General features: G+C 39.2%; 1 protein-coding gene across 3 annotated transcripts in view; it reads right to left on the bottom strand.

Moving 5' to 3' along the window:
• Positions 1-3,479: 3,479 nt before the first annotated feature.
• The window catches only part of tgfbr2b (transforming growth factor beta receptor 2b), a 30,104-nt gene continuing 9,109 nt past the window's right edge, over positions 3,480-24,474 (bottom strand). For 2 of the 3 annotated variants that reach the window (XM_044117210.1, XM_044117208.1), the window contains 9 exons: positions 22,678-22,828; positions 20,739-20,929; positions 12,327-12,628; positions 11,998-12,246; positions 11,791-11,904; positions 10,280-10,417; positions 9,385-9,526; positions 5,657-5,769; positions 3,480-4,569 (listed from right to left, as the gene is read on the bottom strand). In XM_044117210.1, the coding sequence (XP_043973145.1) occupies positions 4,309-4,569; positions 5,657-5,769; positions 9,385-9,526; positions 10,280-10,417; positions 11,791-11,904; positions 11,998-12,246; positions 12,327-12,628; positions 20,739-20,929; positions 22,678-22,817 (1,650 nt within the window). In that variant the 5' untranslated portion in view covers positions 22,818-22,828 and the 3' untranslated portion in view covers positions 3,480-4,308. The remainder of the gene's footprint in view (positions 4,570-5,656; positions 5,770-9,384; positions 9,527-10,279; positions 10,418-11,790; positions 11,905-11,997; positions 12,247-12,326; positions 12,629-20,738; positions 20,930-22,677; positions 22,829-24,474) is intronic. The other variant, XM_044117209.1, reaches the window with a different exon arrangement.

Here is a 24,474-nt window from a genome sequence, read left to right as displayed (position 1 = left end):
AATGCAGCCGTTACCTGCATTGTTTGTTGTTTGAAACAAAGAAAATCTGAGAAATGAACTTTAAGGCAGTCAGCTGCTTCACATGTGATCTTTTCACACACTGCAAAATATGACAATATCTCACAGGAATCTGTTCCGTTTATTCTGCTGCCTCTCTGCTGGAACTCACTCTCTCTCTGTGGGTTCTCTTCAGTTCTCCAGCAACCCCAGCATATAAATATAAATATATATATATATATATATATATATATATGGAAATAATACTTTACTTTTCATAGGTTTATGTTTGAGTAAAATGAACATTGTTCTTTAAAATTTCCCATTTTATTTGCGGAAAAAGAGAAGTGGTCAAATGAACAAAAAACATGCAGTGCTTTCAGACCTCAAACAATGAAAAGAAAAGAAGTTCATATTCATTTAGAAACAACAATACAAATGTTTTAACTCAGGAATCAATATTTGGGGATATAACCAGAAGATTTTCAATGGGGTTCAGTTCAGTGGGCTCTTCATTTATTCCAGAGCTGTACAGACATATATATTTTATATAATATATATATCTTAATATATATATATCTTAATATATATATATATATTTTAAGTTTTCTCCTGCTAAATCCTCCTATTCACTTAGACTGACCTTTGATCAAAATCAAAGAGTTTAACATATTTTTTGGAACCTCTCACCTTTATCAAACATTTGTGAATATAAACTCATTATGGAACAGGAAGGTCCTTGAACATGACTTGCCCCCATCTTGAGTCGTTTGCAACCTGCAATAAAGCCTGGCCGCTAACGAACCGATTACTGCTGAAGACACGCACTCATCTGAAATTCTCTCCTGCTGCTTTGGTACCTGTTAGGTTTCGTAGAGTTCTCTCTCTTTCGCTGAGCGATAAGATAAGATATGACGTGTCGGCACCTCTTCAAGCGTAACTCTAGGAACCCAAGGGCTGCAAACAAATCAGAATCAATGGTTTTCAGAGTTCATGGACATGAGTAAAACCAGTTCATCTGCAATTTTGTGGAGCTCACATATTAGCTGGGATGGCTTTTAAACTCTTGTCTTAACGTGTTTTTCATTAAAGCAGTTTTATCATGACACCTTATATTGTATTTTCTTGGAACAATCTGGCTCTAGTCCAAGTTTTTCCTCAGATAAGATACTAGGAAAAGGTCCAATGACAGTTTTTGACACTTAAACATAAAACATAACTTATTAATCCATCCTGTGAAATATGCCTTTCTCTTTTTACACGTATGCAGAAGCAAATAGTCAATTTGACCTTTAATAGATGTCATCATGAAAGCAGAAGATGTAGCTGTAGTATCCTCTATATGAGTTCAGTTAGTCATGGAGTCAGGAACATGTATTCATAGAGTCAGGTATTATTTACAGTGATTATTAAACAGAGGACAAAAATTAATGACACACATTTAAAACGACCACATTAAAAAACTGACAAAAACAAACAATTATATCAATGATAAAATGAGTAAAAATAAGAAAAGAAAGATAAAATAATTAATTGAGGAAATTTAAATCTGTGAAGAAGAAATCATGTAGATCAATGAGGAACCTGTGGATATTTAGTTATTTATCTACAGAGGCATAAAGTACAATAAAATAAGTATATAGTATATATTAGAAATATATATTTCTTAAAATTCTCAAGTTATCCCAGATAGCGAAATATGAGTGAATCAACGTTGCAATATCGTCACGCAGAAACATTCAATCCACGTTGAAGCTGGACATTGGTTGGTAACTAACATGTTGAATCAACCATAACTGACATTATATCAATGTAGATTCAACCATCATCTGAATTTGGATCCACATGCACATTTGTGTTGGTTCTATATTGAGTTGAAGTTAATTCATAAAATTTTTTTTGGTCTGATAGGTCTTCATCATAACATACCATTAAAAGTTTCTTCACTGGTGTTCAACACACAATGTTGTTGACAGACAATGTATAATATACCATTCAAAATGATCTTACATTACCATATTTCCAAAAATGTGTGTAGACAAACTTAAAAATGACATTGTGGCATTAATATTATATTTTATTTAAGTAAACAGGGATAGATCTGTAAACATATTTGACTCCTTTTTGACTATCAAAACAACAGTCTATTGTTCATGAAAGAACAGCGTCCATGAGGTCAAGTCTTGTATTGACTTGACCTCATGGTCAAGTCAATACAGTCTGAAGCCAGTCTGAAGCCAGAGAAACAGTACAAGTTGGGGTAAGTCTGTAGATTGTAGCCTATAGCTTTCTTTCTCTTTTGTAATTTCCTTGTTTTTACAGTTTGTTTAAAGGTTACTAGCTTCATAAAAGCTCAAGCACTAACATAGCTAGTTCAGGCTAACACTCTTTGAACACTGACTGCACTGGAGTTGTGTGTTTTCCCAGGGTTTGGTCCACTGAACTCGGCTAGAAATGGGAGTTTCTCCCTGCTTTGTTCATCAGGCTGGATGTTCGTTCTTCACCCGGTTCTGAAGGACCAGGATTCTAATTCACGTCTTAAGGAAGGATGTAGCAAACAAAGCACAAGTCTTTTCTCAGTAAGCTGTGATCACATGGACCCTTTTAGAAATTTTTGTCTTTTTTTATTTTTCTGAGACTCTGAAGCCAAATTTTTCTCTTTTTTTTTTTTTTTTACGAGCACACAGTGTTTCACAGATAACATATAAAAGGGAACACAGAGCTTTCAAGTTTTTACTGCATGTTTAGTAAAAGCTAAACTGTTCAGCTGATGCCAAAGCAGTCTTACTCCACCAAACAGAGCTGATTGCTGTGGTTTGAGCTGATAACTGCAATGGTTTAAAATTGAAAGCCTCGTTTATCTGTTTAAGTCCGGTTTGGATCATTTATTATGGCGCGACTTTCATCAAACTGGTCCAGAGCTCCTCGCTCTACTCAGGCTTTGCACACTGTGGCTGGCTTCGTCTTCTTCATGGTCACCATCCAGGCTGGATGTTCGTACTTTAAGCATTTCTGGAGGACCAGATTTAAAAATTGATAAAGAAAGAAAAAAGACAAATCAGTTGTTTCTCAGTGACTTTTGCTCAAATATTTTACAACTTCAGGCACCTTTTTCACATAGAGGCTTAAGAAACCATGTTTTTTCAGCCAGTTTTCAAAATGGATTTCATCTATAGGAAACAAGCTGTTAACTGTTTGAGTTCACTTTTACCTAGAAAGAGTTAAATAAGCTCCCTGCTTCATAGACTAGACTTTCTAATCGCTAATGTTGGACTGACTTCTGCATTTAGGTTTTTGTTGTGTAGAAACCATTAATACACGTGGGAGTCATCAATATGCAATTGAAACTGAAGGGAGGATTTTGCATGACGTAGGTCATTCTCACACTGCTACCTGGCGAGAAAAAAGGCAGTTAACAGATTTTTAATGCTAGCTAAAGTAATGATAATGATGGATGAAGGAAAGACACAGAACCAGAGAAGTAAATATGTAAATATATTTAATTCATACATGATTTATAATATCTTGCATGTGACATACCGGGTAAAAGCTCTTTGACACTTTTCTTGTTTATGAAGACAAACGCTATTTTAAGACATGCATCCTGAAAAGTTGCACAAAAAAAACCCCCAAACAAAATAAGGCAAAATAGAATGACTTTCCCTTTTTGTTGCTATTTATGCATATTTACTGTCTCCTATGCACAGTGGGCTTTTTATTGTCTAGAAAAAAATAAAGCATAACATATAAGTACAAACACTAAAATGTACATTCAAACAGAAAGACACAAATATACTGACCTGTTCTCCTAATCAACCTGCTGGTACGGACACTGAACAGTGGTATGGTCAGTTCTCTGGTATTCAAAGTACACACTGAAAAATATACTTTAAGGCACATTAATAAAAAAAAATATGCATAAACCATTGGAAATGACTATTATCTGTAATGCAGAAAAAGATCATGACAAAATGCCTGTAAAACCAGTTTGGTTCAATCCAAACTGGCCTGTTTATCATGCAGAGAAAAGCCAGTCAGGCTCTGCATTCTCCTGTGAAATTGGCTTTTTTGTGATTTATTTTACTCTTTGGATCTTCAGCTTTTCAACATGTTGTAACATTCTAGAAGTTGTGAAAGCCATAATGTTCACCAGGGCTGAGCCAAAGCTGAACACAACACAATGTCTCAGACTCCACCTGTGGTTGGAGTCCCGCCAGAGCTCCGCTCTTCATCACCACCACCGTCATCATCGTCCGCCGTGTTAACCCGGACCAACCGGAAGGCCCCTGAAGGAGTCCGCAGATCCCCGCCTCACTTCTTGTCGCTCACAGAGCAGTCCGCAGCTATGATGTTCTGGATTTCGGAGATCTTCACCTCCTCCTCTGGGATCTCCATGGCGACGGGGATGTGCACCTCGTATCGGATCTTCTCAGCTGAGGAGCTGCGGCTCGACAGCTTGTCCAGCTCCTCCTCGATCTCAGAGAGGCGCTCGGCCACGCAGTGGGCCGTGAGACGGGCCTCCGGGTCGTGGTCCCAGCATTCCTTGATAGTGGTGCAGATAGCCAGAATGCCCTACAGAGGGAGACGTAGAGCACAGATCTGAGAATTTTCTTCGTTCTGTTTCATTACAGAACAAATGGCTTGAGAACCAGAGAAGCGTGCAGCTTCTGAGCAACTCATTGCTAGATCTTTTAGCGTAACTGAACTCTAAATCAGGGGTGTCCAAAGTGTGGCCTGTGGACAATTCGTGGCCTTCGGAAGAATTTTGTGCGGCCACCAACTGCAGTCCAAGAATGGTGCAAATTTGGCCCTCCAGTGGGCTTTTTGTCAGTTTTTTAGCATAATAATTTGAATGAAAGTTTTATAAAATCTTGGAAATGTTACATACAACGTATTTTTCTTTTAATAGCTGTAATCTTGAAAAAATAATAATTTCAGTAAGTAGGGCCATAATCCATTGACTTTACTCAGAGCAAATCAATTATTCTGTCTAACATGTTCTTGTAGCTAAGAAGAAATTTTCTGGACTACATAAAAGAAAAAAAATATGTCTACAAAGTTAGGACAAAAAGCCACTTTGCATTTTAAGTTGGAAAGTCAACATGGCTCCTGAGTACTTTGGGATTCGGCCCTAAACCTTTTCTTATTGCAGAAAAACTGCCTGAATCGGTCATTAAGGATGATGTCTTTATGTTTCTGTTCAAACTGTCATATTTTCATGTAAATTTGTTTAATTTTTAGTGCTGCCCTCTTCGGGTAAAACAGTGAATACTGCAGTTGAATTTTTGTCAAAGTTCTTGAGAAAATGACCAACTTTGAACGCCACTGTCTTAATGACTGAAATCACAATTTTAAAATAACTTTTTGTATTTACTTAGTTTTTTTTTTAAACCTTACCTAAAATTGTATTGATTTAATCAAGTAAGATACAATAAATGAATAAATAAAAAAAAAAAGAAATCTGAAGACATATGCAAAGAAAAAACATTTACATTTACAAAGACTCTCATTCAATTCTGAAACATGCAGATTGTACCTCAGTGTTCATCCACATTTATTTACATTAGATTTTGCTTTGTGCTGTTGCATAGTTTATTTTAAATGTATTTTATAACGGCTGTTGCGGTTTTAACTTTTGATTTAAATCTTTAAATCTGACCTGATGCCGGAGCCAGCTGTCGGGGATGTCGGGTCTGTCGTTGTCCTTCATGCTCTCCACATAGGGGTGCTGTCGCACCTTGGAGCCGAACGCTGGCTCATAGTCCTTCACCTCTGGAAAACACAACACAAAAACCACAAACCAGAGATCAAACCGGGGCAGTGTTGTTGTTCTGAGCAGGAAGCAGGGAGGGGAAAAAAATAAATAAATCATCCTTCAATCTGCAGCATTTCTACGTCATTATTTATTGAATGCAGACGTCAACAATAACTGGAAACACATGGGCTGATAAAGAAAAACAGATTAACATTGGAGTTTCTGTGATGAGTAAGAGTGAAAAGGCCTGGTGGTCGTTTCCAGCCTGGCTGGAATAATGCTGCCTGTGGAGACATGAGGCTCATCCTGCCTTATGAGGGGAAACGCCTCACTATGGCACTTCCTTCAAAACTACAAATTCACTCCTGCTGCCAAGTAATTCATCAAATCATCAAACCACAGCTTCTCAGCGTTAGAATTAATGTTTTTTTTCTGTTTTTGTTGAACATTTGGTTATGGTAATAAAAAATAAATAAATAAATAAACCGTTAATTGGAAAGTATGAAACATGAATTTCCATGCATGAATCCAGTCCTCAGTGGACAAAGCGCAGCAGCTGCAGGCTGTTCTCAGCTGTTCTCCAGACAGAAAGCTGCATGAAGCTCACAGCTTCATCAGGACAAGGTGCTGAAGACTCTCAATGATCCCATACAAGCTTTTCCAGCCCGTATCTTCATGTAGATTTACTACTGATTACTGTCTAAAACTGGATCTGTGAATGTGAAATCTGGCAGCAGCTTTCCCCTCATACCATTATTTGTGTCTCCCAGCTGCAGGAAGGCTTGAAATTTGATCTGCACCTTCAGTCAGGAAGTGGATCAGAAACGCTGACTCTGCAAGCCTCTCCTTTGTATTTTTAAAATGTGGATCTTCCCTCATTTTTAGTGTGTAAAAGCTGGACCTGCCCCCGGGCCGTCCTGGATTCTTCCCCTGGTGGTGTGTTCATGTTGTGCAGGTAGGGACACCACATACACACACACACACACACACATATATATATATATATGCTACAAACTGCAGTGACAAAAGCAACAATCTTTAGTCATAGAGTAAGAATCATTTTCTATACTGCACAATTTCATCTCTTCCTCCAGTAGAGGCAGTCATCCCCTGCTGGACATGAAATCCATATTTTAGGCAGCAGAATATGGCAGAAGACGCCATATTCCACTTCCTTAAACCAAAGGACTCATCCTTGGCACAGTGAGAGCTCTTCACCATGCTTGGTTTAACCCAAATGCCTCAGCTCAGACTCACCATCCAGGCTCTGCCGCACCCTGCAAACTAATTTTGGATATGGAAATAGAATGTTTGGAGATACTTGAGGCATATAATATAACAGACAACAACAGCAATGCCAGAGGAGGGCTTTAATACAGTCTACTATTCTGTCCCCTGTGGTTGCTATGCAGAAACCCACAGATTGACTTGAACACTTGTTGAAGGTATGAAAGTAGGGCAAGTTGAGTGTAACTGTCTGGTACTTATGACTCTGTATATTCTAATGTATCTAAAAAGAACACAAAGACAAACACACAGAAAACAAGAAAACAACCATCTAGCTTGTATACAGCAGAGAGAAGACAATCAAACCTTCGTGTTTATGTAACTGTATCTGCATTTGATTTAACTGAGGAGGTTTTTTATGAAAATCAAAGCGAGGCAAAAACACTTCTGCTAGGAAAATCTGAACATGACATCACATAAATAACACAGATCATCTCATCACTAAATGAGGGCCATGTTCTTCAGTTTAAAATGAGTTAAAACTACTAGTACTGACAATGATAGTTAGAAGATTGCGACGCCAACATCCTTAGATTGCCATTATGACGGCATGAGACAATGTGACAAGATCAATCTCTCCTCCTCCCAAGGATACTTTTGTGGCCTGCAGAAATGAATCTCTCTCAGTCAAAAACAACCAATCAGAGCCAGGAGGAGGGTCTTAGAGCTGTCAATCAACCTTGTATACATGCTAATAAGTGTGATAACGGTGGAGAAACAACTTTCCTTTACAGGAAAACTTTATTTTAGGCATCATCTGTAGCTATGCTAACTAGCCTTAGCATTCGCAGCTTTCGCAGCTGTAGCTTAGTTGGGGTGCATGAGATTGATTGACAGCACTAAGACCCTCCTCCTGGCTCTGATTGGTTGTTATTAAGCAGGAGCGGTGCATTTCTTCAGATGCAACAGCAGCACAGGGAGGAAGTGGAGAACATTATCTGTCTCATAATAATAATAATGTCACTGCATTAATAATTTTAAAAAGTATGTAAAAATTACTGCGGCTTTAAATGCTTCTATTAAGTTCATGACTTACTTGACATAAAGTAAGTCATGTCAAGTTAACTATTCAAAAATGTTCTTATGATCTCTGGTTTAATATATTTCAGTGACACGTGTCTGTAAATTATTTTCTAGGACTGTGAACTAAAATGTGCAGAACTGTGTCAGAAACTGTAGTATAATAGATAGCACTGTGTTTTCAGTAAACAAACTTTGTTACAACCAAATAAGGAAATGTGCACAACCTTTAATATATATATATATATATATATAAACAAAATCTATTTTCTCAGCCTCATACAGACGCTCTGGTCACAGACTTGTGCAGCCAGGTGAAACTACTGCAGGAGCGGCTGCAGCTCTTCCTTCATGATTTTCAGCCCAAGGAAGGGCAACAACAGAGTCCAGATTGTCTTCCTCTCATATCAGTCATTCCTCACATTCTTGCTGCTGACCTGAAGCTGGGGTTAAGATACAGACTGACAGAAAGTCCATCAGAGTGCCCTTGTCCCCTGAATAACAGGAAACAGTAGACCAGTCTTCTGTCTGCACTGTGTAGCACACAGGGAGACAGTAAAGGTTCTCTGACTGGAGAAGCTTTAGTTTGCTTTACCCCACATTTGGCCAGGGTGTTACTAAGTTCTTATTCTTTGTTTTTTTGTTATTACATTTTTTATTGTTGTTTTCACAACAACACACCTTCTCCTCGATGGTAGCAGAAGCAACCAAGGTAAACAGAAGTAGCCCTTCCTCAGTATTTTCCAAAACAGCAGTTCATTAAAGGAGTTCACTGGCCCAGAATTGCAGGAGAGGAAACAGATCTAGCATTTCTTGAAGTTTTCTATGTCATTTTATTTGAGTGGAGCCAAAGTGAGTGAGGAATGCACACTGAGTCAAATGATCCTAATGGAAAAACATGTTCCCCTCCTCACCTGTGGTGGCAATCTACCAAGAAATATTTAAGGAAAAAACAAAAAAACCTCTGAAGAAGTCATGCGCACAACATCCTTCGTCACCAAATGTAAATAAAAATGGAGTGGTGTCAGATTTTAGAGTTTGTAATATTTCTCTTTTGTCTTTGGTAAAATACCATAAGACTTTTCTCTTGCTAGCATTAAGCTCATCCTTTTCTTTTGGTTGGATTTACCCAGAATGCCTTGGACTATACTCAGCTTCCTGCCTTTGGAGCCGACCCTGGTGCGCTTGACATTCACATGTACGTTCCAACTGCACCAGAATTCACTTTATTCAAACCGAGACAGAGGATTGTAGGCAGACCGTTGATTCAACTGACTTGCGTTGCTTCTTCGAGAAGCATTAAGTGTTTCCAAATGGACACTCACCTCCTATAGTTTTGCATCTTGATGTCATTTCCCACAGGACCAGAGCCATGGAGTAAATATCGGTCTGCTTGAAGGACTCGATGTTCTCCAGATTGAGCCGGGCCTCCAGGACCTCGGGGGCCATGTAGCGCGCCGTACCCACCTACAAGTCAACCATTAAAAACTGTTCACTCACATCCACATGCAAATATCACTCACTAGATGGTAATCAATATATTTGATGAAGGTTTGCTTGATGATTTTGTTTATGATGGAAATAGGCCTGTCGCAATACTCAGTAAATCAATCACATGATTAATTAAAATGAGTTCAATAATTTTCATTTGCATGATTTATCGTTTCCCTCTTTCGACCAAAAACTGGATGACAAAAGTCGGTGCTTAAATTTCAACCAGCACTTCCTTTGAAGGACAATTTTGTTTACAAAGACTGATAATTAATTTGATTTGTTTTTGTCCGTTGTTTATTTTGGATATTTAAAATGTCTTCCAGTTCATTAAAATTTAAAGTTTACTCATCTTTGAGAATGTGTTCTTGCATTATTTTGCCTTTACCATTATATTGCTTGAAAATTGTCCTAAAGCAGCAATATTATTGTTTATCGCAATAAATTTGGGGACAATTTATCATCCAGTAAAATTTGTTATCAGGACAGGCCTGGATGGAAATCACTTTGAACTGCCTTGTTACTGAAATGTGATATACAAATAATCTGGACTTGAGGAGCAAAAAGATATTGTCAATGCAGCTCTAGGACAATTGAGCCTTATTAAACATAAAATTAGGTTCTTAACTACAGTTTGTATGTAATGTGTTTTGGATTGCAATGCTTGGTCACATCACCAATTATCAGACGTGTTGTGCACAAGTGTAACTGTGTACGTGAGAGACTGACCTGGCCGCTGTTGGCGAGATCATCCACTGACAGGCTGCTGTCCAGACAGAGCGCCAGGCCAAAGTCACATATGCAGCAGGTCAGGTCGTTCTTCACCAGCACGTTGGAGCTCTTTATGTCTCTGTGAACTATGGGCACCTGTTGGTCCAACAGCAGCTGAGGTCAAAACTCCACAGATTTCAAAAACAAACATCCACAACAGCAAACAACCATAAAGCAAATGGTAACAGTGGAAAGATATAATAGGCAAACTGAACTCAGGTTGACGATGAGTTCACTGGGCTCAAATAGTTTCCACAGTAAACTATTGATCCAGCAGAACACCTTTAGACTTTGTGGATGTGCAGCCAGCAAATCTGCAGCAATTGAGTGATTTTATGTCAACATGAACCAAAATATCTAAAGGAATGTTTTCCACACCTTGTTGAATCTGCCATGAGAAACTGAGGTAGTTCAAAAATCAATTCAACCCACCACAGCAAGGTGTGGGTGATAAAGTAGGCAGTGAGTGGATAGTCTAAAATCTACCCAGAAACAGTCTTTTAAATGAATAGCTTTTTTACTTAGATGTCTTTTGTGTGCTAACAATTGGAAAAACCCGAAAAGTCCACTCTAGATTCCCCTGCAGAATAATGGTGTTGTGGTCTGCAACGGAACGAAAAGCTTTAGGGCAGGAGTTGAGAGACACATTGGAGAAAAGTCTTATATTTACCTCTACATATATATCATCACAAGACAAGGGGATGAATGCTGCTGTAATCAGAAAGAGATTCCACACACAGTGCATGGCTTTCACAGGATTCACAGGCCCCAGTCTTCAAGCAGTTCTGTCAAATCTAAGGCATTTTTACTCCAACATTCTGCCAAAGTGTGGATTTTTCAAGAAATATAAAAACCAGGTTGTTGCTCCCTGTTGCCCTGCTCTTGTTTCCAAGAGTTAAAAATACTTTTAAGCAGCACATACAGCTCCTGGTATGTGGAGTTTTGTGCTCCTTACAGAGCAGACTGTGTCTTTACAGAGTATCTTTAGGTGCGTGAACGTGGTTGACGTTGACGTTTGGTCTTATTTTGCCTGTATGCACATGGTTACAACAATCCAAGAGCGCTACTGAATACGATGTCCTTTGATGTTAGAAACATTGACAATCTTAGTTAGCTCATTCTGCTCATCAGGTTTGTGTTAGTTTAACATATCAAATGTCTTTAATGCTTTTTCAAAATGTGTTTCAAAGTAACTGTCAGGCACTGAGCCTGACAGTTATTTTGAAAAAGCATTTTGAAAAAGCATTATGTTGGATTTTATGTTGTCACCTTCTTAAAATAATTGCCTTTTTTTTTTTTTGCCAAAAGTGTTATTATTATTATTACTTTTTTTTTTTTTTTTGTCTAAATCATCTTTTAGCCAAAAATGACTTGGGTCATTATTTCAGGAAGGTGACGATATGTGAATTAAATTTGGTCCCAGTTTGGTGATTCTGAAATGATTTGTGGACATTCTCTTCAAGTCCCACCTTGGGCCGTCCACTTGCGAGCCGGTCGCTGTGAAGGTGGGCGACTCCGCGGGCCAGAGAGCTGCTCAACGCCTGCAGTTCCTCCCAGCTGATCACGTGACGCGTCAGATACTCCTGTGGAGCAGAGCGACGCTTGAGCTCCATCACTTTTAGAAGTTATTAATGCGGCAGGTTTCATAAAGGGAAACCAAGCAGCAGTGGACTCACCTGGAGGTTCCCATTGGGGTGGAAAGCTGTGATGAGCCAGTACTGTTTCTCTGCCTTCCTCTCCTCTGCTGTCAGGAAGTGGAGGACATTCTTGTGTCTCAGGTCCTTGTTGGAAAAGATGTCCTTCTCGTTCTTCCAGGATGCATACTCCTCAGAGGGGAAGATCTTCACAGCCACGGTTTCAAACTGAGCTGAGCTGCTCTGCTTCAGCTTTGCCTTGTACACCTGAGCGAAGCGGCCCTTTCCCACCTGGAGGAAGATAAAAAAAAGGGCCTCAGTGAGACGGCACAGCGCCTCCAAAGAGCTTCAGCTCTTCAGCTCACACTCACCAGCAGATCCAGCTCTATAGGCAGGGGTTCTGTGTTGTGATTCAGGTTGTTGGCGTGCATGGAGCTGCTGTCAGAGCCGTCGTCGTCCACCATGAAGGCGCAGGCGTCTCTGCAGTCCAGCCCGCCGGCTTTTGGCTTACGCATTTTAACGTTGCTCTCCCACTTCTTGCTAAGATGGCGGCGCCGATTGACGCAGTACCAGTGGATCACCGCGGCAACCAAGACTCCCATCACAATAAGGGGAAGCAGGCTCACCAGAATTACAGAGATGAGGGAATCGCCCACGGCTTGATCTTTTGCTGCTGAAGACAAAACAGAGGAAGAGAACAGTTAGAGAAATGATGAGCTTAGAATCAAAAAGGGTCTCAATCAACACAGATGAATGTTGGATGAGAGGGGCTCCCAAACTTTTCCATGCCATGGCTCCCCAAAAAGCATTGACCTCTGACCTGGGAGCCCCTTTGCAAACCCACAGATGAAAACTATGTGAAGAAACATCAACATTTAGATCAGGTAGAAAAGTGAACATGCAGTTGGGATGCTAACGGGTGCCATATGTCTATAAAAAGTTATGAATACTACTATAAGTGGAAGCTTAAGAGGACCTGGGATGTGTGGAAAATCTAGCTAGATTCAAGAAGGAAGTAAATTTTAAAATATCTAATTGCAATCAATTAGGAGCCACAATATGGCAACATGAGGGAATTGCTGAATGGTTATTGAAAGTATCAAAACAGTTCTGCCAAAAATGAGCAAATGTAAGAGTCACGATAGTTATCGCAATTGTTAGTAATGCTGGGAAAGAGTTGTGTCTTCTGAAACGCTTTCAGGGTTTCCATATACCAACATCTGACCTGATCTGACCTCTGAACAAGTTGCACCTGGTGAAGAAGAGACAACAAAGGTTTCACTTTCTAAAGAAAGCTAAACAGACTGAACTCTATTCTCAGTTGCTTAATAACTCATAGAGAGCCACAATAGAAGTATTTTCAGTCTTAATATGACAGTGTGGTTTGGTCGTGGTCCATCACTAGACAGGGAGACCTTGGCCTGGCTGATGTAAACAGCACAGGGAATTGTGGGAAGTTGGGACTTGGTATACACTGGATGAATCCAAAGGAAGGAGAGATACGTCACTGGAGACTCCGCCCGCCTAATGGCCTCTTTAACAACACCCAAATACACACACCACACTGAGAGACCGCTGGTTCAACCAGAGCGGTGAAACCCACATTAAGCACAAGGTGTACTTGTCAGGATTTCACTTGTTTTGCTCTTTGTTGCAGCGTGAGAACTGACTGTTGTTTCTGGTTTGAACTATTGCACCTTCATGCCTGCCAAAATAGTCTTAAGCTAACTGAGTTACACTTTAAACTGTTGGAGAAGGCAGCATTACTTTCACTTTTCCTTTAGATAAGAATAAAGAGCTTGTCAAATCCAGTGGTCGTCTTTCTCTCTCTCTCTATTTGTAACACTCCAAACTTTAACCCTGGCTAAAGTTTCTTTCCTTCTCATTTTGGAAACCCCTTGAAATTCCAATAGTAAAAGTAATTATAATGTTACAGTATGTGGGTTACAAAAACAAAACGGCTTCCAAAAACATAGACACTTCCACTCAAATTCCCTGTTTCTGTACTTTGAATGTTTTTAAGGCTTATGACTCCTTGACGGTTTTGGGGAGGTTATGTTCATTTTCTCGCTGTTCCTGTAAGTGTGTAATCTGTTCTGTGAGAGTAGAATGTGTTTGAGGTGTAAACACAGCCAGCAATGTACTGGAATGTCAAACTGGTAGTAAGGCTTGCATGTCCTTTTCCAATCAGGATGCCAGAGTATTCTCATGCTTTCCTCTAATTGGTTTGAGACATAATTTGGCCAAAGATATGTGTCAGGGAAAATTTGAGCTACTCCTCCGTCCCTTGGAGTACAGAAACTCAAAGAAGTAACTACTCAGTTTAAAAGAGTTGTATGAAGTTACAGGTGAAAATTTAAGAGGAACTTTTTTTGTTGAAAAATAGCAACACCAGACCTGATTACAGGTAAGTGGTTAGATAGCATGTACCCCAAAAAGTCTTTAAAGTTTTTGATCATCTTAAGTCGATTAGTCAGATCTTTGCAAAGCCATTTAGAAAAACGTGCCACCACTGAAGTTCATCAAAGTCAGGATGGATGCAATTGTAAATGTGGTGAGTCGGTTTTATGGCGATACAAATAGCAATACACCCAAATACTAACATATAGAATACTTTAAAATACTTAGAAACATTAGGGGGATTCAAAAACAGATATTATTCATCTTTTCTTTGTTTTTTACATTTGTAATAGTTCTTGATCTTCTATATATCTTGATGCTGATCTTACACCTGAGCTTCCCCACTATGGAACAATCAAAACTCTAAAGCTATTCTTGTCTCATCTTGTCAGGTTCTGGTGAACCTCATGCAGACGGATCGTCTCAAGGCAGAATAATGAAAAAGCTCTGAAACAGTCTTGCAGCCTCGTGTACTATTCTGAAAATTCAGGTTGAATTATTTTTGTGGTTTCTTTGAGCACATGCACACAGACACACACACACACACACACACACACACAAAAACCCAAAAAACATGTTTGCTATTTGAAAGACCTGCTGAAGGTTAGAAGTAATCTGGCCTTACCCAGCCTGCCAACACGCTATAGCCTCACAGAGGTTAGCAGCACAGTCCAGCAGGGAGCATGCTGTGTATTTATTTGCTATGGTAACAACACTGTCTTCACAACCCGCTGTTTCATAAGCACTCCTCATGTAAAAAAAAAACAACACACTTTTATTCCAAGACATTAAACGGACTGAGAGATGTTGACTGTCTGTGTTTTTATGTGCTTATTTATTTTGTTCTATAATAATTAACCATTTGCCATTGGAACATGTCAGTTCTCTTGGTGATTTTAAAGAGGTTTATAAAAAAAAATGTGGTACGGTGTGATATAACTCTGCAGACCATTTCATTGTAGCATTTTGGCCCCAGAATGCTGTTTGGATGCGTCTAGACGATGACTTGTTGGATTTAAATTTCTCTATTAAAGCCATCTGCTGTGAAACTGAAAGAACTGAGATGAGTTCCAGACTTAGCTGGAAAAAGAAGAATAAAAAAAAGTCAGTCTAGGAATATTTACAAAACCACTTCTTCCTTTTTTTGCGCAGAACCAAACCAAGTAACTATTTTTTTTCCAGTTCTCATCTATTGTCGTTCCTCTGTGGTATTAAGATAGAAACGCCTCGTGGGGATGAAACATTCCCACTTGGTGTCACAAGGAAATCTGTCCTCTTTATGAGCCAAGTGACAAACACATCAGGTAACATTTACAAACCACAAAAATAAATATATGCTAACTCTGCTCAACTTCAACATTCAGCTTTTGTTTTCTCATTATGTACCTCCACGAATGTAAAACCCTTTTTTTTTTACAGCAGTAAATATGGCCACATCAATCCTTTGATCCTGGAAATGTTCTCCAGGTGACAGAAGGCCGACCTTGGAACTGTCTTTATGTGGCTCTTGGTATTCAGATCAGTGTCCATCACCACACAGATTTCAGCCCTGATTGCTAGTTTCTAGCTGGCTAAGGCAAACTTAGCCTTTTTCTTTAGTTATTTGTTTCATTTGTAAATCTTATATTATTTTTATATTATGTTTTATATTTATATTATATTATATTTACTTTTTGGAAAATTCTGGCATAGCATCCTGCCAAACCCTGGGGGCATATACATTATGGACATCCATTCTTCACACCAATCTCATCCGTGTCCTTACAAACTTTCCTTTGGGTTAATGCCCCACAAAGTTGGGATCATAAAATTAACCAACATGTTTTTGTGTTTTGACGCAGTAAGAGCTTCTTTTGTTGGAATTGAAGGGCCCTAATACAAACTTTACACTTGATGGTGAGTGAAATGATGTCAGACACATTCTGGTGGCTGACAAACCCAGTCAGTACTATTAAACTACCAGACAAACAGCCATGAATCATCACTATAAAACATGTTTCCAATGCTTTAGGGGATAATGACGGCGTGTTTACACCACCACATCCAGAGCTCTGCGCCTGGTGATACAAAGCATTAAGGGATCTGTTTAGCAATGGAAACTCATTCTATGAATCTCTGTACACACTGATCTTTAGCTGATCTGAAGGCTATTGCAGCAGAAAGTTGGTGATCTGTACACCCGATGTGGCTCAGCATCTCCTGATCCCGCTTTTTGACCTTTTATATCTTTATGGCTTAGGGCCACTGCCTTCATACGCAATTCCACTCATTTCTCATATTCCTCCAGGGTTCCGCCTGGGATTTCTACCATTGAGCTTGATTTAGCTGGTTGAATTTCAACTGGATATATTTTAAACCGGTAGCAGCTCAAAATAATATGTTGGGCTTACTTTTGTTCTCGGGCCTCTAATAAGAGTAAATTAGCTGTGTTGGGTCGGACATGGACACAGTGTGCACAGTGGGCCTGTCTAATGTTGGGTAGGAATTTTGACCAATCTTATTCTCATTCTTTCCATCAAAACCCATAAGTCATAACCACTGGTGAAGGTTGGAACATACACAAAGTGTGTAGAGTTAGCTCCTACTCTTCCAGCTGATGAAGCCACAATCTCTCTGTCCATATCTGTCTCCATGCCAACCAACACTCATGGCAAAGACACTAAGATACTTTAACTCTTCTGATTGAGTCTAAAGTATGAACCCTGAACCCCGAGGGAGCATTAAACTGTTTTCCAATTGGGAAGTCACGATTGGAAAAGCTAATCTCATTTCACCCTCAGCTGAAGATCATTCTAATGCATGCTAACGCTCCCTATGAGCATTAGGACCACACCATCCACAGAAAGCAAAGATGAGACCCTCTTGTTGCCAAACCAGAAAACCTTCTCTATACAACCATCCCTTGACAACCAGTCAATGAAAACCACCCAGAGAATCAGAGACAAGGGGTAACCTTGGAGACCAGCCCACACATGGAACAAGCCTTACTTGATGCTGAGAACGCAGACACAACTCTTGTTTTAGATAATGTATCAAGTACTCACCCAGACATGCCATACTACTGGAGCATTCCACTCCCCAAAAATACCTTGAGAAACATACTCAGAAGACTTTGGAAATGTGTGTAGATCAGAGAAGAGACTCAGAAACTGCACACAGGTAAAGATCTTTGTAACGTGACAAAGTGTTAAAAAAAGGATGAAATGGTTGACAGCCCTTTTTAAGGCTCTATATTACTGTTTATATCCTCTTCATGAGACAGTTTTAGAAAAAAAATTATGTCTTTAGTCAGAGGCTTCTTTGAATTTGATGTAATAGACACAGTCTGCTGCAGCAAATCTTTCACCATCTTCAATAACTGAAGAATTTTGAATTAATATCAGTTTCAACGTTCAAGTTTTGTACTTTTAAAACTAATTGAATTAATACATTTATTCTAATAGATTTTGTTGTAATTGTTTAAAGTTGTAGTTTTTGTATGAACAACAAAGGCAATAAAACACATTTTGTAACCACTACTGCACATTCACCTCATTAAGTTGTCTGCACCAAACCTAGAATCAATTATCAACAGAACATCTACATTTTTGTAGCATGGTTCATGAGTCAAACTATTCATCACGTCCCAGAGGTACACCAGAGGTAAGCTGTTGCCCTTCAGAACAGAAGAATGGTGATTTGGATGGGAAGAGTGAGATTTTATTCTGTTTTAATAACAGAGTTTGAGGTGAGACACGTCCCGCCCAGTCACTCTGTCACTCCCCAGATGAGCTCTCCTGTGTGTATGGGGTCCGCTCACCACGCGCAGGAGATGCTTCTGAATCGAGTTCGACACAGACAGGAAACCATATGTCTGTGCTCTTCAGTGTGCCCGGCGCATACGCGCACACACTTTTTTTATTCAGCGACTGAGACACGTCTTTTTCCCTCGCCACTCTGCCCGAGGCACACAGCTGCATTTTCACAACCTCGCTGGGGAATCTGCGAGTGATGTTTAAGAGTGATGCGAGCGTTGTGTCAGTTCCTGTTGATGTTAACAAAGCTCTCACAATGCAGCAGCCACCAGGGCAGAAGCTGTGAACAAGGCCCACATCTTCTTACCATCAATCCCCTTAAACTTTCCAAACACAGAGAGGCGGTATGATGAGCAAACACGTTTGATGAGACAACGCGCTGATAAAGTGAAGGAGCATGACATTAATTAAGTACTTACTCATTGAACGTAATGAAGGCCTTCAGTTTTTTACTATAAAAAAAAAAATACAACATAAGAATGTTTTACTTTTTGCAAATCCAAAATGATCCAAGTAGGCAAAGTTCCTTGAAGCTTTTCTGGTTTTCAAGCAGCATGCACCAAAGCACTGGCACAGGAGGATAAAGTACATTTCTTCATTGTCGCTAGAGATTGCATGCATTTGTCTTTGACACAAAGCAGCGTAATTAATTTATCTTTCAGTTTTGATTTTTGACAAAAAATAAACAAATAAATAAAAAAATAAAATACAGCAACAAAATTATCTCTGTTATTCTGGCATTTCCTATTTTACAAGCATGTGTCCAGAGAGGAGCCCTGTCGAAAGGTTGGACCTGCATGCTTTGTGGAGCGTTTTTAGAAGTTAGTGTCAGTGAAGGTGGCAGAATGAGGAGAGGAGGCTCGGCAAATTATCCCTCAGGCATGTATGACCGGACAAAGCAACAGATATTAATCAGCATCAGTACTGGAGACGGGATGGGGAGTGAAGGATGGGGTGTGACAGAGTGGAGGGGGAAGAGATGAGTCTGGGCAGGCCTGCAGTCATGAAATGAAGGAATGAGAAATGTTTATGAGCCGGCCGGTTTACATTATAGAACCCCCCCGCCCCCAAAAAAAAGAAAACGCATTGGCCCTAAAGAGCCATATTACCAAGCAAAATGGCATGTATGCCCAGTTAGCAGTCTGACCCAGTATCCTCTAACTCTCTCAACATCTATTAGTTTTATAACTTCATTTACAAATTAGAATAAATTGAATTTGTAACTTAGTTAGGTTTCTAAATCTCCCAAAACACAATTCCCTTCTTCAAACTCAGTGATTTCATGATTTTGTTTTTATTACAAGCAGTCCTAGTTTGGAACTGGTAGAAATGATGATGAATATGATCTGGAAGATCGACATTCAGGCTTTTAGTTGCATGTTTTCACATCTATCACAGCGCTAGCATGGGTAGAAGACTACATTTATGGGTAGACTGATTAAAATGATTAAAGCTTCATGTCCAGTAGCCAAAATGTCTCTGATGATCGCCAAGCCCATCACAAAGGAGCCAAGCAAGCCCACCTGATGAATCAATGTCCACTGCCTTTCACAGATCAGCTTGTATATTTGGAATCAGGAGCAGAGCCTTCCTTTCTCCAAACGTTTGATCTCAACCAAAAAAGGTTTTTTGTTGTCTAATCAATCCATAAAGCTTTGTTCCAGAATTTTTGTGGCCACTCCCTGGACTTTTTTTTTGTTGGTAAATTTCTTTTTGGGTTTCTTATTTTCCTACTAATGAGTGGTTTGAGTCTTCTGAGTTGTTTCTCAGTATGCTTTCCTGAATTGAGCAAATAAAAGCACAAACAAAAGAACATTTTTACGAGAGCACACCACAGAAGAAGTGTAATCGCAAGAACTGAGTCACAAAAAGGGAAAATATTAATAATTAACTAAAAAGCCAGCAGATCCCTTGTTTGTTGTCCAGCCTCCCATCTTGAGTCAAACCATATTTTATATGTTCTCATGACGCTAATGGAAACTTATGAACATCAGCGGGTCAGCAGATCTGAATGGAGCATATGGCTGCACCCTGCTGGGAGCTAACAGCTAGCTCCACGTTGTCATTTCTTCCTGTCAGATTTCTCTATAAATCCTCATATTCTTCTGCATTACTGCCAATACAGAATTCTTCTTCAGTGTCCTGGCTGGCAGTGCTCTTTATGGGAGCCTGCAGGAGTCATCAGCAACATTCGGTTCATGTTGTATTCCCACCTGAAACGGGACACCGCTTTATAACTGAAAATGTTGAGTCACTGCATAAATTAACACGTTAACAAATATCATTCGAATTTTGTTTGTTGTTCTGACTGATAGAGGTAATCTAGATACCATTTCATCATCTAAAGCATTTTTCATTTCAATGTACAACATATTTGGCAGGATAGAAGTGGTGGGAGTGAAGAACAAAATCCTTTCTCATCAGCTGAATGTATCTGGGAAGGTCGTGATGTCGATTTATAAAGACTTAACTTTAAATAGCTTTTATGTTGACATGAGTCAAAACATTATTAAATTTAGAACTCCAACGGAAATCATTGGACTCATCAACCCACGTACTGCGTGACTTCATTAGGACAGGAACACTTACTGGGAATGAACACCATTTTGTCATTGCACTCTTCTTCTGTGCAGGAGCAGATGTGCACCATCCCGCTGGTGGAGTTCTTCTCCTTCATCACACAGCTGGAGCTGTTGTAGTCGTCCAGCATGATGCCGTACAGCGACACGGACGGGTTGTGGCAAAGGGTCTCCACGATGAAGCTGGTCTCATTCTTTTTCCTGAAAGTGAGACAAAAAGATTAAATAGGAATCTTTTTTTTTTTTTTTTACAGTTTTACAGTCCATGAAAGGCCAAGAGCAAAGTCGACTGACTGTCTTGGTAAAAACTGCACCTTCTGACACAAAGGTGGTGCTTGAAAAGAAGACAAGTTTATTGAGTTTATTAAGTACTCTAATCCTTTTTGTTCCTATTTACAAAAAGAAAAAAGTAAAAAAAAAATGTCCAAAAGGTGTTACCGTAGATTCATAAATTATGGTCCAACTTTATCTTCACGATAAATAATGATCAAAATAACATCCTGACAATATTTTAACCCCTTAAAGTCCCTCATTGACAGTACAATAAAATATTCATTTTGCTGAGTTTTTGCTAAGAAAATGCTTAATTAAATAAAGATTGATCATTTGAATATAGCCCATGCAATAGATAAAATTATTAGGTATGGTTCAAATTACTGGGCATGACAGTAAATAAAGCAGTGAGCTATTCTCACACCATCCTCATTAACAGATGATTATCCATTGGTATTTCTAGTAACCTGAGCCTGATTAAGACACACTCAGTTCATCCCACTCAAGTCCTTTAACTCCAGTTTTCCACTGTCATCTCAGGTGTCCCCCCAGGGTTCTGTCCAGTAGCCTCTTCTTTTCATCACTTCTATCTCCCCACCTTGGTAATAACATCTCCATCTTTAATATCCTCTTCTACTGCTTCAAAGGAGACACCTCGCTCTGCCTCGGTAGTAAACCTACCGGTACCTCCTCCAGCCAGCCCTAATCTCCCAACAACAACTGCTTATCTGAAGTAAAATCCAGTCTCACTTCAAACTTCCTTAAATTTTGCTTATTGGCACAAAATCTACATTATCAAAAGCAGACAAATCCTCTGTCACAACTGAAAACTCCTTAAGCCTGATTTATGTTTGACGCAGCCTTTCCGCATGGTCATATGTCATTTAAGCAAAAACGCCTTACTGTGCAGCGTCCGTGCGGACTGAATTTTCTCCGCCACCCAGCCTGATTCCGTCCAGTTTCTGTGAGGAAGGTACATGTGAAGCATAAACCAAGCTTTACTGACCCATCCACCCTGTGTAAGGGCCTGTGTGCTCACTATTTCAGTCCCATATCATATCTGCATATTTTCATTAACGCAGCAATAAACGTCTCCGTCCCTTCCTCACCCCTCACACAGCTTCTATTTTTATTCGCAGCCTCCCATATTGATTACTGTGATTCTCTCCTCTCTGGTCTCCCTCACAAATCCCTTCATAAGCTCCATCTGCTCCAGAATCCAGCTGCTGGCATCATCTACTGCTATAACTACTGCTTTATTTAGAAACACTTTAAAAAGAACAATAGCAGTCTCAAAGTGCTGTACAGATCAAATCTATGGAACATTTAAAACGTGGAAAGAACAAAAAGCAAACAAACAATTTGTTTTACTGTCACAAAATGACCTTGGTGTCCCTAAATGTGCTTAGAAATTTAATTTATTAGTATGATTACTATTAACTCAATTCAATTTATCTATGTGCCGGTGACTTACAACAGTTGTCAATTCTAATTCGACGCTAGTTATTTCAAAATTGCAGTAAAGTTCCGTTGATTTTTTTTTCCAGCTGATAAGTTTTTTTTCTAAGGAAACATGAATACATACGGTTTTCATAAGCTGAAAGACAGAATCATTTCAAAGAACATCGACTTGATCATGACTTTCTTCCTAATAGTTTCTGAGTCTTTGTACCTACCATATAGCAACACAGACCTCTTCACGCGAATCACAGACGGACGTGATGAAGCAGTGGGACATGCAGCTCTCTGTGCCATTGCAGGAGGAACTCTGTCGGTCACAGAATTTACACAACCGACTGATGGGGTATATGGACATGCCTGGTATACCTGCACACCAAACACACACACACACACATTCAGCAGGTTAGTTTCCTGTTCATGTCCGTATAGATAAAGTCAAATTATTGGATCTGGCATATATTGGTAATAATTTGAAGAAGCTGCAGCAGAAGGCTGTGACAGTATTTATATTCCTTAAAGCACTTTGTACTGCCTTGTTGATGAAAATAGGCTATACAAATAAAATTACCTTTACCTTTAAGCTTTTCACATTCAGACCAACATAAATATAAATTTCATCATGCTCCAGTCTTAAGGAATTTGCAGCTTCTGATGTTTTATGGTTTTTTTTCTGGGGCTCTTAAAAACATACGTTTTTTAAAAATGTTCCCAGAAATGCATTTCATCATCTGTGGAACACATCTAGAGTGTGATTATTGTAATGTTCAGAATTCTGATCTTCCCAAAAAAAACAAACAAACAAAAAAAAAACCTTTATGTCCATCACAGCTGCCACTGCTGCTCAGCTCTTCCACAAATCTTCTTCTGTTGCTCCCTAAAGGGAGAACTAAAACCCACCATATGTTTTAGGCATATTTATGTGTGATTTTATTTTTGGACTTACATGCATTTAATTCATTTTTCCCCCTTTAAAAATTACATTTAGATTTGGTGTTTCTTTGGTAACATTAACATTTATTTTAAGACAACAGTTCTGTCTGTTTTGGGTGTATTTTCATCCAAGACAAGTTAATAAGGATATATCTTTTTTTATATATATATAATTTAGCCAGCAGTAAAAAAAAGAAGAAAGATTTACTTTCAATTTCTAAATTAAATTTTATTTTAAAATGTCCTAAAACTTAAAACATGTAAAGTATAGTACGAACAGGACATCTGGTTGGATATTTTCCATGGATAAAGCAGCATAAGCAGGCACAGCTATAGCATGTAAAACAACAAAACCACTTGAAAATGATCAGTGCTGATATTTTAACATTTTAATTAAGACTGCTCACATTTGAGAAAACATTTTTAAAGCAATTTAGAATTGTTTTCTTTTGTTATATTTTGACATGGGAGAGTCTGAGCTGTACTTGAATGCAGCATGTGCAGCTGTTGTTAAACTTCCCTGTCATTAAGATGTTAAGTAGTCTGGACTGATTCCACACTCCAGCTAGCTGGATTTGGACTTTAGGTGATTTTTTTCTCCAGTACATGAGATGCTTACATTCAGCTTGACGTTGCTTCAGTTGAGTAATTAATTATGCGGCGCAGAGTCAGCTATGCGCCTTATTGCTGTTGAAAGATTAATATTCTGACAGAAGGTCCTGGTTCGCCCACCTCTGAACCTTAGGGACACATTAATGCAGAAACAGGCCACAACCTCATGAATAGATGGTGAGCCACTTCTGAGTTATAATACAGCCTCGGTGTCAGACTGGCCTACAGGTGTGAACCGTCTCAGTTGTTGCAAATTAACTTTCAAAACACCATTTGACCTTTAACTAACCTTCAGTGAGAGGTGGGAAGTGACAACTCCTTTCATGTATCTAAAAAAGCGACTGCAGGCCATGTTGCGCAACGGAGGTGTGAACAGAATTAACCCACCAAATGACTCATATGGTTTTCACAGACTTCCAGGCACATGGCTGATTCTACAGACGGCTCAGACCTACAGAGTCACCGACTCC

Source organism: Gambusia affinis, linkage group LG05 (genome assembly GCF_019740435.1).
Source record: "Gambusia affinis linkage group LG05, SWU_Gaff_1.0, whole genome shotgun sequence".
In the NCBI taxonomy this organism is placed as follows: Eukaryota; Metazoa; Chordata; class Actinopteri; order Cyprinodontiformes; family Poeciliidae; genus Gambusia; species Gambusia affinis.
Note: the sequence above shows the minus strand (reverse complement) of the source record. Positions and strands in the feature narration are given on the sequence as shown.